This window comes from Euprymna scolopes, chromosome 2 (assembly GCF_053919585.1).
Source record: "Euprymna scolopes isolate OS-2025 chromosome 2, ASM5391958v1, whole genome shotgun sequence".
Lineage (NCBI taxonomy): Eukaryota > Metazoa > Mollusca > Cephalopoda > Sepiida > Sepiolidae > Euprymna > Euprymna scolopes.
Window position 1 is genome coordinate 150,466,896 of NC_136483.1, and position 17,030 is coordinate 150,483,925.

At 33.0% G+C, this 17,030-nt stretch overlaps 1 protein-coding gene across 1 annotated transcript in view; it reads right to left on the reverse strand.

Moving 5' to 3' along the window:
* Positions 1-17,030, reverse strand: part of LOC145297619 (protein phosphatase 1F-like) — a 308,056-nt gene that overhangs the window by 95,493 nt on the left and 195,533 nt on the right. Inside the window, exon 2 of the mRNA XM_080143697.1 lies at positions 10,598-10,707. Coding sequence (XP_079999823.1) covers positions 10,598-10,707 — 110 coding nt within the window. The remainder of the gene's footprint in view (positions 1-10,597; positions 10,708-17,030) is intronic.

A 17,030-nucleotide genomic window follows, 5' to 3' on the forward strand; every position in this document is an offset into this window, starting at 1 on the left:
AACTTTTTTCTTGGACCCCTCCCCCTCTCTCGGACCTTTGGCTTTTTTTCAAGGTTTTTCAAGTGATTTATAGGTTTTTTGGTGCACTGAATCCAAAAATGGCATCTGTCTTGGATCAAGTCTAGTTTTTGAGGACTTTTGGGCCTTGTATAGTACTAAGTATAAGGAAAATGAGGCTGCAGGTATAGCCTATTCTTATTTTAATTTTTTTTTTTTTTTTTGCATAAAAATTATACTGTAACACCCCCGAAAATGATACTGAAACCTTATGATGTTTTTGTTTACTTTCAGGAAGCTGAAACTGAAACTGCATTGACAACACTGAAACTGAAAATGGTTTAGAAAAGTGTGATCTCCAATCAATGTGACTGATTTTATAAGAATCAGTGTTTTTTACAGAAATCTGTTCTTGTGTTTCTATTTTGGACACGTATCTTAGATTGACAGAAAATGGAACACAGACGCACAAATCATCCTGATAGGTTCTGCTACATATGTGGTAATGTGATTCTTCCTTGTTGACTAGCAAATATAACTGAATATGAAAAAGAAGTCGATGAGCTCTTGAACAGCTATCAAAAATTAGGGGCTTGCATGGCAGTCAAAATGCACTTTCCACAGTCCCACTTAGTCTACTTCTCTCAGAACTGTGGTGACTTCGGTGAGGAACAGGGAGAACGTTTCCACCAGGATATTCATGTCATGGAAGACTGCTACCAAGGCCAGTGGAATGTGAACTTTCTTGCGGACTACTGTTGGTGTTTGAAACGAGACGTGCTACCCAACACATGAGAAAGTCACTGAAAAGATCCTTCATCTATGATTAGATTTTCTGTAATATATCCTCTTCGGAACTATGCAAGAAAAAAATCATTTCTTTTGTCAAGAATTTTTGTTCCAAAATTAAAAGGAAATAAATAGCACTAAATAGCGTTTTTATTTTTACCGCCTCGCATCTCAAAAAACGTGACTTGATTGAACAAAATGAGTGATTTTTAGATTTTGCATAGCAAATTACCATCAATCACTTATCAAACGCTTTATCTTTGAAACTTTGCAGACCAGTGTAATTAATCATGGCCCATACCCTGACTGTGTACGGTATTCATATGAACATCTCAAACAGGACTTTATAACTTATTTGTTTCCGTCCATACTCATGGACTTATTCTATTACTACCCCCCCCATTCTTTCTTTTATTAACACGTTAACAAAAATGACTCAATGAAGTTGTTTTAAATGTTAGAATGAGGTTGTCTCCCTTTCTACATGTCCCTGAGTTAACTAAACTACCAGGAACCCATGGAAATTCCAGTGTTTTTGTTTTAATTTTTAACTGATGGATCACTGTTTATTAAGGCCTGAATGGTACTCGAGGATAAGGGTTAAAAAGATTGTCAGTTAGATGATGATTGCCGCCAAAAGAGGACTGGAAACAATAGGTTGAATGGACAAAAGATTACTTAAGAGCATTTATCCAAGAAAACGCCTCAACAAGTATTTGTTTACATTAGACTTGAAGACGACCATGTTGCAGTCGGCTACATTAATCTGTATACTCTACTATTATTATATTCCTTTTAAAAAAATACTTAAGAGGATATATCGAAGAAAATGGCTCAGCAAGTATTTGTTTACATTAGACTTTAAGACGACCATGTTGCAGTCGACTACATTAATCTGTATACTCTGTTAATAATCATATTTATTTTGAAACAATAAATGTCTATCAGTGTTAATACTATTAACAAAAAAAAAAAAATGACTTTATGCAAATCGTCTTCACATTTTCAGAGATTTCTTTTCATGATATTTTTAATAATAGTCATCCAAAGCTTTTTCATTGCTAAGTTGCATGTTCAAGTTTTTCAATTATTTGGTCTGGAGTTTCACCATTGATCATGTGTACTGTGTGCGAGACGAGAGAGATCCTTCTAAATAACTAAGTCATATTGTTGGAGTCTTTCCCGCCTTTGTTTTTTATTTATTCATTTATTTTGACTAGTCGAAGTGCTTAATCATCGCGATATAAAGCTTGCGTTTGTTGGCGTCTTTCACCAAATTCTTCATGAGACAGCCGCAATAGTTTCCACACGCATCCGCGGATATTCAATGTGATTTTGCCAAGTAAAGGCGTAATTAAACTTCGTCGTTGCAGTCACGCAAATAATCCAGAGGTTTATGCAAAAATAATTGTTACTGTCAATCAAATAATTGCTTAAATAAATAAATAAATAAATGTTTCTTCTTTATTGAAATTTAATCCTTACAAAAACAATTAAAAAAAAAATATTCTTTGATTTTTTTACAATAAAAATAATTGTCAGCTAATTATTCTTCAACTCAAACAAATGTCACTTTTCGACATTTATTTACAACTAGCAGACCGCCATTTGTTGCCCAGTCGTAAGATGCGCTTAAATATGATATTTTAATTCATGCAGATTACATATTTATTAATATAGAGACAATTCTCTATCGATTATTATACTGAACCTATAGGTGTGTCAGAAACTTCGTGAAAAATATTGAATAATTCCACCCCTGTCTTTCTAAGCTTATAGCTACTCGAAAAATGTAATTAAACCCCTAATTATTTTTTCAATTGCAAGGTCCAAGGTTTCATTAAAAAAACAAAAAAAAACAAAACAAAAAAAAAAAAAACAAACAAACAACGTGGTTTTTAAAGAAAAAAGGTTTTAAACTTCGGACTTTACAGGTAAATTTATATATAAAAAAAAACACTACTTTTTTTATTTTAAATTTGAATATATTATTTATTGATCTTTTATCTTCAATTTGTGATATAGAAAACTTTGGTGAGTAAATTAATTATTTACTTTTTAATAGACATTTCAAAATAGGGGGGGGGGCGTGAATTAAAAAAAAACAAAAAACGTTTGTCTAAAATATATTCGGTTTATTGGAAAGAGCTTAAAATTTCGCATTGACCCTGAAAATATCGTAAAAATAGAATAAATAGAAAAATTTTGATAGATTTTTAAAGTTTAAAAATTGAAAAATACTGAACTTGTAAAATTCAATTAATTTCATTACTGTTTTTTAAAAAATAAAAAAATAATATTTCTATTACTTTTTATACAACTTTAATAGTTTATTTTGGAAGTATAATCCATAAAGAAAATAAACAACCCACTTTTAAAAGAGAAATTACGAGTTTTTTATATTTTATTTGCAGTTTCGTGTTAGGGATGTCAAAAATTACTACAAAAATTCTGATACACCTACTGAACCTAATATACAGTAGTAAGATCAAAATATATATATATATATATATATATATATATATATATATATGCATGTGTAACTTGGTTGTCATCAGCTAGAATCAAAACCAAAACATAACTCTCCAATCTCATTCCTTAGCCTCTGAGCCATGCTCATATATATATATATATATATATATATATATATATATATATATACATACACACACACACACACACTTGCAGGCTACCTGACGTTGCCCAGTCATAAAATACACATAACTATTTTAATTCATACAAATGTGCATGTGAATATTATGTTTTTTCAAAACAGTTCACTTCTGTATTGAAAAAAAAAAAAAAAAAAAAAAAATACTCGATCTGAGATCGAAACCAAAACCTAAAGCCAGTGAGTCAAGTACGATAACCATTAGGCCAGCTTAGCATTATCTTTAAAAATATTTTCAAAACCTACTTATTCTTAGCATAAGAAATCTGTCAGGTAAACGATTAACGTATGCGCATTTGTGAAACAGTTGACAAACATAACAATCTGATGACTCCCCCACCCACATACCAATTTTTCAATTTTAAACCCTTAGCAGCTCTCTTTTCCAGATGAAAACCGATTAAAAAGCTTTTCACATGTTTGAATACTCTATATACCAAATTTCAATTCTATAGATCAAAAATTTGTTGACTGAGAAGTGTCTTCACACACATTCCCATATATATATATATATATATATTGCAAATGGAGAGACTACAGAAAGAGAAACCTTAAAAGGAAAGTTTTTGAACAAAAAAGAACCATGTGTTTCTACTTAAGCGAATTACATCAGAAGAAAAAAAAAACCCGACACAATTTCAAGATTAAACAAAGAATACAAAAATTTTGTTTTTCATGTTTTTGAGAGAAAAAACATCAAATCAACAGCAGATTGCAAACATTGCCGAACCAAAATGTCTTCCACAGAATTTCTTCGAAGGCATAAAATGTGCGTCTGCTTCGAGATAAGAATTATTTGTGACAATAGAATTTCCAGGCCATCAATTCATTTTTCAGACTTCTTCGGACACTTTTCATTTTAAATCAATAATCTTATTTCAAAGTTTTATATAAACATTGGGGAGCGGGGTGGGGGGATTCTTTCAATTATTTGGATTACTGTTCTCATCTTGAATGTTATTTTCACTTTTCGGATGTTGTAACCTTTGACCTTTTTCAAACTCTAGAATCTTTGTTGAATTCGGTAATCTACACAGAATTTTGAATGGAAACCATTATTTAATCCAGGAGTAGCATGCTTCTCATCCAGAAGTCCTAAGTTATTTACAATTGTATTTTGAGTGTCGCCTGCACTGAACCTTCAGAATCCAGAAGATTGTAACTTACAACTGAATTTTATCAAAGTACTGTAAGTTACACTCTTTTTGGTGGTTTAGGTTCAACCCTCAGTGCGGGCGATACTCAAAATAGAATTGCAAATCACTTAGGACTTCTACTCGGTCATGGCTGATGAAACAAGATCATGCTACCCCTGCCCCTAAATTAAATAAAGAGTTCTATTCGAAATTCTGTGCAGATTCCTGAGTTGACAGGATACACCTGAAGACGGTCGGAGGTTACATCATTCGAAATGTGAAGATATGAGAACAGTAGTCTGAATGATCCAAAGAATATGAATTATCAATCCTCATCTAAAAAATTCAGAAACTTTTTTTTCTTTTAGTTTTATCACATAGTTGCTATACTTACATGTGTTGCATGGAAGTTTTTACTTTCATGTCCCCCACCCTATACCTTTCTTTTATGTTAAATAGGATTTTGAAAGTTAAATCTAATCATTGCAATATCATTTGGCATTAAATTATTAATTGAACCAAACTGTTATAAAACTATAACTAATTTGGTTAAGGTAATATGGTTAAGAGGTTGTATACTCCTTTATAAAATTATCGGATATAAATAGTTTAAAAATTTCAATCTTTTAATGCAAGAGGATTTGTTAAGAATCTTAAAGCCAGAAACAACTTTCCATTGGACAGTTTATCTTTTGAAAGTAAAGTAATTCATTTTATTTTTCAGCTATTAACAAAAGATTAAAATGGCTGACTTGTTTACAAAAGAAACAAAAATCCATTCTAGTAAATTTAATTTGTAATTTTAAAGTAAAAAATAAGTTTTTATTAAACTTATTGCGCTATTAAAACCCACCATATGATGCTTAGCGGCCCATGATAGTTATTGACACAATATAATTTATTGACCAATGATGCGAATGAGTTAAGCGAGTATAAATAATTTGTATTCTTGTTAATACCAACCCTCTCCTCCCCCTCAATGTTCTATCAAAGACGGAAGAGATGAAAATCTCAGTAAAAGAACAAAACATTGTGTACATGTGTCATGGTTCATACAATTTCTTCAGTACACTGCTCAGTGCAAATAAATTATGGTAATTCATTAAAATTAATGCAACTTTTTGTAGGTAAAAATAGATGTGAATTATTTCAAGTGATTTTAGCAAGATACAATGTGACAATGTCCTTAGATGTAACGATGATAATTTATGTTGACATAAACGGCCATTAAAAAAGAACACTAGCTGAAAACGGGTCGTTCTGATATAAAGGTATCTCAAAAAATGTCAGATTTGATTTTATCAAAAAAATTTACAAACTTTGACACTTGATTCTTTCTTCCATAGCTAAACAATGAATCTCTTTCTTGTGTAATATTTGTACTCACTAGGAGTTTTCACACAGGCTATCATCAAAGATTTCTTTCTGCCAACAATATGTCATGTTTCCTGGAGTTTAGATGACAAGTCTCTCTAGGTTTTCAGTACTCTCCACCTCTTTCAATAACCTTATCGCAAATGAATTTCCCAACCCCTTTCAGTAACCTTATTGCAAATGAATTTGTGTTATCGCAACAGCTGTTTACCATTGATTTTTCACTGATAACGACCATTGGCCTTCACAGAAATTTGGGTGGCAATAAGCTTACCCAAGGTAGCAGTCCTCTTCACACTCATTCAGCGAAGGTTTGGTTAGTGTTTTCTCTCTCATCTTTCCATCCTCCTTGACCCTTCATGACTATTTGGTGTGGTGCCAGTCGATGCGGACATTAGAATTTTATTTTGGGAGGGGGGGAGGGGGGGGGTAATTGACGATTATACAGTTTCAGTTTTCTCGATTCCATGTGATGTTCCTCTTTTTGTTTTACTTTTGCTGCAGTTTCTATATGACCGGTTAGCATTTGTTGTTTATGTGTATTCATCTCTGCATTCAAGGTTTTCCTTAATATTTCAGCCATTTTTATTATTGTGATGTATCTTCTCAGTCATCCCTCAGATTCCAATTTCTCGCATTCTTTTTTCAAATTTTTTTTTGATTAATATTATTATTAAATGCTTTTTAATTATAATGGAGAATATGACTACCAACATATGGACGTTTTTATTTAATACTAGCCTGGGTGCCCAGCGTTGCCCGGGTGTTTGAAGTAAAAAAAAAAGTGGCAGTAGGCAGGTAGGCTTGAACCTGTGACGCGAAGACGGAAAAGAAAGTGAAAGAAAACCTGACGTCTTACCCTTACTCCATGACGCGACCGGAAGTTCGGAATGTTGAAATTAGTAAAAAGTCATTCCAACCGATACGATGACTTGCAAAAATAGCGATGCAAAAAAAAAAAAAAAAAAAAAAAAACGACCCTCCTTGTAGAAAAGTGTTCAGTTGAGGGTGAAGGAATGAATGTTTTTGGCCAATTTTTCGATATTTGTCGTCCGAAAGGTCGAGCCTCAAAACGATACCGATCTCATAAAAATCCGTTGCCTCTATCAAAAGTTTTAGGCAGACATACATACATACATACATACATTTAAAAAGACAGGTGCGATTTATATAACAGACTACGGTAAGGGCAATCAACCAATGAGAAACCTCCAACCTCGTTATAAAAATATCAAATTTTGGATTCAAGTCAATTCGCTGCCAGTCTCTGTCTAGAGATGACTCAACCACTGCTGATCCAGACTACATTGATTCTTTGCTGCCATCTTTGTTCTTAAGAATTACTCAACACTCGAGATCATGACTGCATTGACTCTTCGCCGATTTGATTTACTACCGCCATCTTTGTTCAACATAATGGCTCAATACTTAACATTATTATTATTTGCATTATTAAATATTATTATTTATATTCACATGGACTTCTCATACAGAGATCCCCCATATGAAAAAACAAAAATACGGAAATGCAACAAAAAGAAAATATCATACACCAAAAATCGTATAAAGTTATCAAGTAGTTATATTTTTAAATAAGAAAATCAAATTTTATGAGTAAACTAGAAGCATTGATCTCCATCTTGAAAACAAGCTGAACCCCCCCCCCCAAAAAAAAAACAAAAAACAGGGAGATAACTCCAAATAATTCAAACTTGCAAGATTTATTTTAAAGCCATTCATAGCATGGGAGGGGGAAGCATTGGAAAAACTCAAATTAATTTTAAAATAATTTTCTTTAGAAAAATAAAACTTTAATCAATCTCCATGAATTTTTGGTGTACAATATTTTCTTTCCATCACGGGTATATACATCATGTAGATTTTTCTTTCTTTTTTTTTATTTTTATTTTTTTTGTTTTTTTCATTTTGGGGGAGTGGGGGATGAGTTCTGGACAAATGTCTAAATCAGTTAGCACAAGTTTAAAATTGAAGGGGATTTCGGTATAGTCATCTATTTTTGCACACTGAGCTAGGCTGGTTTGTGGTATCTTGTATTATAACACAGGAATGTACAAAAAACATTATTATTATTAGAATGAATGAAGAAAAATGAGAAATTGGCAGTTTGGAATGGAAATCAAAGGCTCAAATCAAAATTACAGGATGAAAACTTGTTTGTGCACAACTATGGCTGCCATTTTAACATCTTTTCTCCATCGAATAGAATTGATTGCACTCAAAAGGATGCTGGGCTATTTATGTAAAGCGTGTCAGAGACATGTGATTGATGAAACGTAGGCGTATGACACAGAAATTGCAGAACTTGGACAATGATTTTTTTTTTCAAAGAACAAGAAAGATGAGCTCAATGGTTGATATACTGGATTCAATGACGGTTTGAAAAATGACATGTCGTATATTTTGTATAAGAAGAAAGTCTAAGCACTTGCATATAAAAGAGCAATCACATTATTATTTGAAATTGCTCGTTAAGAAGAAGCATTTTAAAAACACTAGACTGAAATATATACTAACTCTTTAATATTATCTGTACACATGAATTGGATCAATAAAGGTGAAACTGCATTACATCTTAAATTGCGTCAGTTTGAGTCTATCCGTCACACCGTTGCATTGTTTTGCCTTCTATAAACATAAATTTCTTGTATACACATTAAACAATGCTTCAAGCAAACTACTATTAATCTATTATCTATATACATATATGCTTTGCATTTTTATGCTCGTCAGTATGAAATTATATAACCATACCATTGATTGGACAATTTGAACTCTAAATTCAACCTGGCTTCATGAACATTCAGGCAACATGATTTTATATATATATATATATATATATATATATATATATATATATATATATATATATGCACACACACGTTTCATCATTACTATGATTCTTCAGTGTGGCTCAATTCATTGCCATTTGAATCTGGAACTGCAACTGAAAGTATTCAATTCATTTTACAGAAGAGCACTGCCTTAATGCTAAGTGGAAATCATCACCCCCACTCCACCAGTGTTCTTTCTATACAGGAACAATATTGATCAACACTACTGGGGATACATAATTTAATATACGGCTTTGTTTTGAAATCCCCAAAATAGTGTTTTATGGTAAACAACTGATCCCTGAAAACTTAGGATAATTCTGAATTTTGGAAAGCAAGTTGATTCAGCATTGCAAGAGATTGAATGACTTACTGATGAAACAATTTTTCCAACAAAGGACTAAAAAATTATTATTTTTTTAATATCGTTTTCAAAGTTAAAAAACTTCCAAGACTATATATATACACACACGCATATATATATATAAGATGGTCACTCATCTGGTACTAACCAGGCTCAACATTGCTTCACTACAGTGATCTGACGAGAACCGGTGTGTCAACGCGATTATGCCATATATATCTCCAAAACCTCTGGCCTTGATGGAGACTAAAACTTGCTGCTATGGTTTCAAATGATCTGAAATAACAGCAAGGGGAGATTGATTCCAAATATTTCTCATATGTTATATCTCCCCTCTTTTGGAAATAGGCTATAATTATGAATATCTCCAGTATCAAATAATCCTTATAGACCATGAAATTTACTTTATGTATGAAAAACAAAGAGGAGATATAACATATGAGGAATATTTGGAATCAAATCTCCCCTTGCTGTTATTTCAGATCATTTTAAATCATAGCAGCAAGTTTTAGTCTCCTCTCCATAAAGACCAGAGGTTTTGGAGAAATATCAGATATTTTGTAATTCATATGTAAAAGTAGGAAAACAAATGACTACGATTGAAACATTTTATGGCCGCAAATATGTGCGAAAAATAGACTCTGGATGACGGATGGTCTCCTTAATGTGCAACTTTAAGGGCAAATGTCACATAGCCCACTACACAATCCATTACCTTTCCAACGAGCCTTCATTTATTAAATTCTGATCAATAGTCACTGAGATTTGGAACTTATAAAATTGCCAAAAAGGTGGTGGTATATACATACATACATATATATATATATATATATATATATATATATATATATATATATATATATACACACACACACACTTGTATCCAAATCGAATACTGAAATGCTCATATCTTTTGTTGTATGGGACGAAACTACATTAAAATTTGTAGGCTTTTAGAAGATTATAATACTATTCTATGGTTAAAATTTTATGACAATTTGTAGAAAAGAACCTATATTTTCAAACCAATAAAATATGCCCAAATTTGCTAAAATTTGTATATATAGAGTCCTGGCAGGCAGCTTAAGTTTTGCTGCTTTGATTGTCTCCCCTGTGGCCTTGCCAGACCACTAATATGTAGAGAGAGAGAGAGAGAATAAAAAAATATAAGCATTCGCTGAAATTATAAAAATGATGGTAGGCCGATTCTTTCCTTTTTCTTGATTCTTGTAAAAAGAATAAAGAAAAAAAATCCAATATTGATCAAGTGTTGATTTAGTATCTTGTTAGCTTTCAAACAACTTCAAATATCAGCGTATAACGGATATCTTGTAATGAATTAAAATTTTTATTTTCTTTAAATGAAACTTATTTACCAATAAATTTAAAGAGTGCAGTGATAATAAAGACTCACCCTGAGGTTGGTTGTTGTCTGAGATCACATACAAATGGCTGAGGTCTTTTTTCAGAATTTCATCGCAAGTGTAACGTGCAATGCATGCAGCCAAGCCGCTGGGACACGCACTGAAAGAGGAGGAAACAAAAAACGTTAAAAAAAAAATAAGAAAAAAAGTAACAAATAGATTTGACAATTATTCAAACAAAATTACCAGATAACAGAGTAACATAGATAATCTTAAGTGAATTGATTTTTAGAATCAAGAATCGAAAAAGTCAGAATTTTTTTTTAGCCTACTTAAGCAAGATTCCCTGAATTTCAATTTCTTAAAACCCATTTAACTTAAGCATTAAATTTTATACATTTTCTAGAATTAAAATCATCTAATGGATTTTTTTTTTTTTTTTTTTTTACATTTTCAGGATAGTGATTAATCAGCTAGTATAAATTTTGACAAGGGTCACACCAAGTGCATGATGATCATCCAGATCTGTAGAACGGAAATGTTTGAGAGATGATTGATGTAAAGTTGAAACAAGAAACAACAGGTCAAACAGTAGATAAAACAGTCAAACGATGATGAATGACATCACGTTTTCAAGGCAAGAGAAAGAGGTTTGAAAATCAGTCATTCGATGGAAGTCATGCTAATAAGACATGACCAATAATGTAGAAATAATCTTACCTTGCCGTCTCTGTCCATATGCGTCACTCATTTCATTAAGTTAGAAAGTTAAGTAAACAATTAGCTAAGATAACATTAATCTTTCTCTCTCTCTCTTCCGAGTCCATTCTTTCCAAATAAAACATTTAAGAAAACTCAGCAAATGTTTCCTTGTATCTTTTCTTCATAAAAAGAAGCTTATTTCTACAGCGACTACTAGACGAAACACTGATGATGAAAAGAAGGAACTATTAATAAAGTAATCCCTGTATAAATGCCCAACACGTATACAAAACATTTTTATTTGGCATTGAAAATGTAGCATTTTGATCAAAATTGGAATTAGGATTCTAGACATAAGGCTTAGTATCATCATGTCGATTTTAATCTTTGTAAAAGGGTTATATAGAAAAGTGCGAAATTGTTCTGTTATGTTTGGGAGTAATAAACTTGATCTAACCCAAGACAGACACTCTTTTAATTCATTATATAATACATATGTATACTCAGTGGATGCAATTTTATGTTATACCCAGAAGTATTTCTATTTAACTGATTAACTTGGCTCGAAATCAACAGAGATTAGCGCATTCCTGTAATGATCTAGTATTGCAGTGTAATACTGTTCCTGTGCAGTTCTAGGAGGTCCACTCTCCCAGGTATTGTTTTCTCTCTTTGAGAAGGGTTTAGTTTATTACTAATCGCTTGAGATGCCCTTACTGAGGAATGCAGACGTGGCTGCCCACGCACTTTTTGCAAGTCTGTGTGCCCCTCCTCTGAGGGCGCTGACTTCTTAATCCCACTTTCTGACCCTGGTGTCCAAATTCTTGCAGTGGAAGAGAAATAAAAACCTATTTAACCCATGAATCGGATCTTGATAGATGCTAGCAATAGAGTTAAAAGTGAACCTAGTAGTAAGGGAGGTCTCCATACTTCAACAAGTCCCCATGATTGGAGACTTACCACTAGGTGTATTTTATGGCCGTGGTCAGGACAATATATATATATATATATATATATATATATATATATATATATATATATATATATATATATACGAGCAAGCCGCCCGACATTGCCCAGTCGTAAAATATGCTTAAACATGATATTTTGATTAATGCAGATTTTGTATTTATTATTATATCATATTAGATCCATATAGTAATGATTTAAAAAGTTAAAAAAAAAAAAAAAAAAAATTACTCGTGCGCCACCACCGAGAATCGTAAAACAAAGTATTTAGCTTAATATTTACTTTTTCCTTTGAAGTTAATGCCGGAGCTGTGATGACATTTGCTGCAAGGCCAAAAATGAGAACACAAACAAATAGCTATTACGTTACTCATGCATATTCGTAATGCCATCAAATTCCATTTTTTTTTTTTTTAAATTTTCACACTCTTGCACCGATTTTCCCCAGCTAAAACACAAATATAAAGTTCTGCATGAGTTCAAATATCTTATACATAGTTTTTGTCTACAGACATGAAAGACAGGAGTAGGCAAAATTTTTAAAAATTATATATACGCATACATAATTACATATAGAAAGAGTTTTCTCTCTTTTTTTTTATTAATGTAACCTTTTTATGCAAATGTTATGCAAGTATAAACCCATGTAGAATATTTGCATGAGCACATAATAGTTAACTAAAGATGATCATCCCATAAGAAAACCGAAAAAACTACTGAATGTCTTGTGTTTTATGTTATTTGTTTTTGTCTTTATTGCAAGATTGAGTTTTCTTTTTCTTGTTTAGCATTTTGTGTGTTTGTCTCAAATGTTCCATCGACGAAATGTTGCATCCCTCTGCCTGTTCTACAAGTACTTTAATGGTGAATGCTCTGACGAACTGCAAGCACTTGTGTCCCCTCAACATAAATACCCTCGACAAACCCGACAAGCAGCTAAATCCCACCCCTTCACAGTAGAGATCCCTATATGCAAGATAGCCTTTTACTCCAGTAGTTTCTTCCCCAAAACAGCTAGACTTTGGAATTCTCTCCCGGATCCCTGCTTCCCCGACTGTACTGACATGCAGAAGTTCAAGTGCAACATGAACCAACATCTTGCTGCCCAACTTCCTACACAGTACCCCTGATGCTTATGCCCCTGATAGTAGCCCCCTACAACAAAGTGGCAATGTGCCTTGTTTGGGTGAAAATGTAATAAAAAAAAAAAAAAAAAAAAACTAGTTGGACAGCCGCAAGTACTTTCGATTAGAATTGAAAATTGACAAGGGTACTTTTGTTTGGTTGTTTATTTAAATATAAGTAAACAGATAGAAAGATAGGCAGACAGATACTTAGGTAGATAGACAAGTAGTGTAGCAGAAGGTTTAGATTGGCTGTTGAGTAGATGGGCAGTCAGACAAGTAGCAAAGTAGGTAGGCATCTAGATAAGACATAAAATAAAGGCAGAGAAAAGACAAAATATTTTTCTTCATCGTCATTCAAGAGTGCATATAAAATCCATAATATACATCCACATATGCACAAAAAATAATTATCTAAATGACGTAATCAAAGTTCAGAGTTATTTGATCAATTAATTTTTTGAATTAATATAAAACCCGGTAAAGATTAATTTAGGCTAATATTATGCCAGAATGCTGAGGAAAATAAATTCATAATTTTGAACAGCAGCCAAATATTCACCATTACATTAATCTGAAATCAATCGAGATATTATATAAAAAAAATAAAAAAAATAGAAGTAAAAATTCCCACAATGCAATTTATTTTCATCGTACTATGAAAGGAAATTTAATTTTTATCATGGATAATGATGATGATGATGATGATGATAATGGCAGGTCACCTGGAGATCACATCTAGCATATTGGAAAGGGAGAATGTTTCTGATAAATGGCCAATGAGAGAAATCCAATACATTGAAGGAATTGCTAATCAAAAGTGAATTCTCTTGTAATGATATTAAATCTGACTCATCTGTATGAAAAGCTAACCACAACAGAAGGTTATTTAGAATGATCTATATCATGGGCGAGTAGGTGGCATGATGGTTGCAAACATGGATGGAGGGCTTAGGATGTAATGTTCAAGTTTAATCCAGTTTTACTGAGATCAGATGTCGAGAGTCTGAAACAGCAATTTTTGAACTTGAAAATCAGATTGCTTTTTTAATAAAAAGTCAGTGATAGTGATCTTCGAGGGTGTCAGACTGTTCCTTTACAAAAAAAATAAAAATAAAAATAAAAATGAAACAAAATACCCCACAGTCCATATTTACTTGCTTTTTCTGATGTTGATTTTTAATGTGGCGAAAATCCAGCTCCCCACGATGGGGCATTCTGGATTAAGACTAAAAAAAATGGTTTTGGTCCAGAAGTATTTCTCCGGAGAAAAAAAAAAAAAAATCAGATGAATTATAATATCACTTCACTTTGCTTCTAGCCGTTTTGTAGACATTTATGCTGACGACACTACCAACTATGGCAACACTTTAAAGGCCATAAATGACCAAGTTTTGATTCTCTCCTCTGATCTTGATCACGTAGAACATTGAGGGAAGAAGTGGCTGATTAATTTTAATGCATCTAAAACCACGCTTCTATCTTTGCATCATCAATGCTCTGATCCCCGTCTGGCATCAATCAAAATGAATGGCTCTCATCTTGGGGGGGGGGGGCTCGCTCTATGTTTTGTCAAGCTTCTAAGTATGACCTTTACTCTTGATCTGAGATGGAACACTTAGATCAAATCTACTGCCAAGGCTGCTGGAAAAATGGTGGGATCGTTCTACCACTCCAGTAGATATCTTACTGCCAAGGCAATTCTCTACCTGTATAAAAGCCAAGCACATCCAAGGAGGGAGTACCGTTGCCACATCTCGGCAGGAGCTGCTAGAGTAGAAGCAGCTTATCCTTCCTTGACAAAGTTCAAAATAGACTTCGTAGCTTAGAGGGGGATGCCCTTTTCTTTTTCCTGTAACATCTTTTCCACAGAAGAGATGTCGCGAGCCTGTCTCTGCTTTATCCCTATTTTCATGGCAAGTGCTTGTCTGAGCTGAAATCTATGCCCCCCCTCCCCGGCCTAACTTTCACGAAAAACACTCGTCTAGTTGAAACCGCTATCAATAATTTCCCCAACTCTTTATCTGTGTCTAAACCTAAATGTAGATTCCATGAACAAAGCTTCTTTATTAGAACTACACACCTGTGGAACTCAGTTGGAAAGCAGAAAAACGGAACAGACTACAATGTGGTTGTCTTCAAGTCCAACGTGAACAAATTCTTGATGAGCCATCCCCTTAAGTAATCCAATTTACCAAATTTCCACTACTAATGATTACTACGACCACTGTAAACTCATTAACCCTTATCCTTGAGTAGCCTCCAGGCCTTGTTGTGACTCCTTGGTAGATAAAAAAAAAAAAAAAAAAAAAAAAAAAAAAAGCCTGAAGGCCAAGGATCCAAAGTCGGTTTAAAAAAGGAGGGGGGGGGAAGCAAATGGTTGAGACTTTTATTGATACCTTGGTGAAAAGATTTTGAATCCACACCCTCCTTCAACTACGAACTAGCAGGACTACCCTATGTTGCTCGGGACAAAAGTGTGACATTTCTTCTTTAACCTATTTCTCTACCTCTCTCTATTCATCTCTTTCCCATCTCCCCTGTTTTCCCCCCTTAGCTTCCGTTTCTACTATTCCTTCTGCTCAACGCATCCCTCTCTAGCTGGACACGCGCGTGCGCGCACACACACAAGCACACATCCTTTATATAATAAATTTCTTTGAGAATGAAGCAGCATTTTCTTGTCAAATTAGTATCTAATAACACTTAAAAAAAAAAAAAATGACTTCTCTTGATGAAATCTGGCGCAATTGACTCCCCAAAGAATAAATAAATTTTTCTAAACTTTAGATATTTATACAGGGCTACATTGAACAAGAAAATATTCACTTTGTAGACTTTGACTTTTAGCTGGACGTACAAACATACACACAACTGCCCTTTATATAATAGATTAACAGCGTTGCTTGGATCCATAAAAAAATAAATAGGAGATACAGTTGGGGATTAAGCAAACCTTGCCTCACTATAGACTCATCAAACAGTGTTGGTTGAGAAGAAGGTTCTAATTAGGAATTGGGCAACCCTTGATTCATTTTAGACTTATCAAACAATGCAAAAACAAACAAACAAAAATTGGGAGTAAGACACCCTTAGACATGGTAAACTCGACGCTGAAGAAGTTGGACAGGAGAAGAAAAATAGATAGGACAACCAATCTAGGAGAAGGATAACTCCAAAATGTCACAACTTGAATTCCAGTTGATAAAAGATAAATTACGACAAAGATTGCAGTGGTTTTGACTGCCAAAAGTTTCTCATCTGATGAAAAATTACAGGTTTCTTTAATATCGTATTTAGGCGGCAATGAGTGCAATATAATAAATTTTATGTGTAGATAAAGTTAAAAATAATTTGGAAAAACACACATGAGATTAATTACTACAGAATACAACGACAAAAATATTTTGAAATAAAAATAAAAATTAAAAACCATCCCAAAACAAACAAAAATACAAAAATAAAAATCACAAAAAACTAAAAAAACAACAAAAAAAAACAAACGGGAAAAAAAAACATGAAAACACAAAAATGAAAGAAAAAATGGAAAGAAAAGGAAATGAAATAAAAAGAACTAGAAGGAAATAAAAAAATAAATTGAAAAAATGGAAAAGGATGAAAATGAGAGTAAAAGACGAGAGAGAGAGAGAGAGAGAGAGAGAGAGAGAGAGAGAGATTGGCGAAAGAG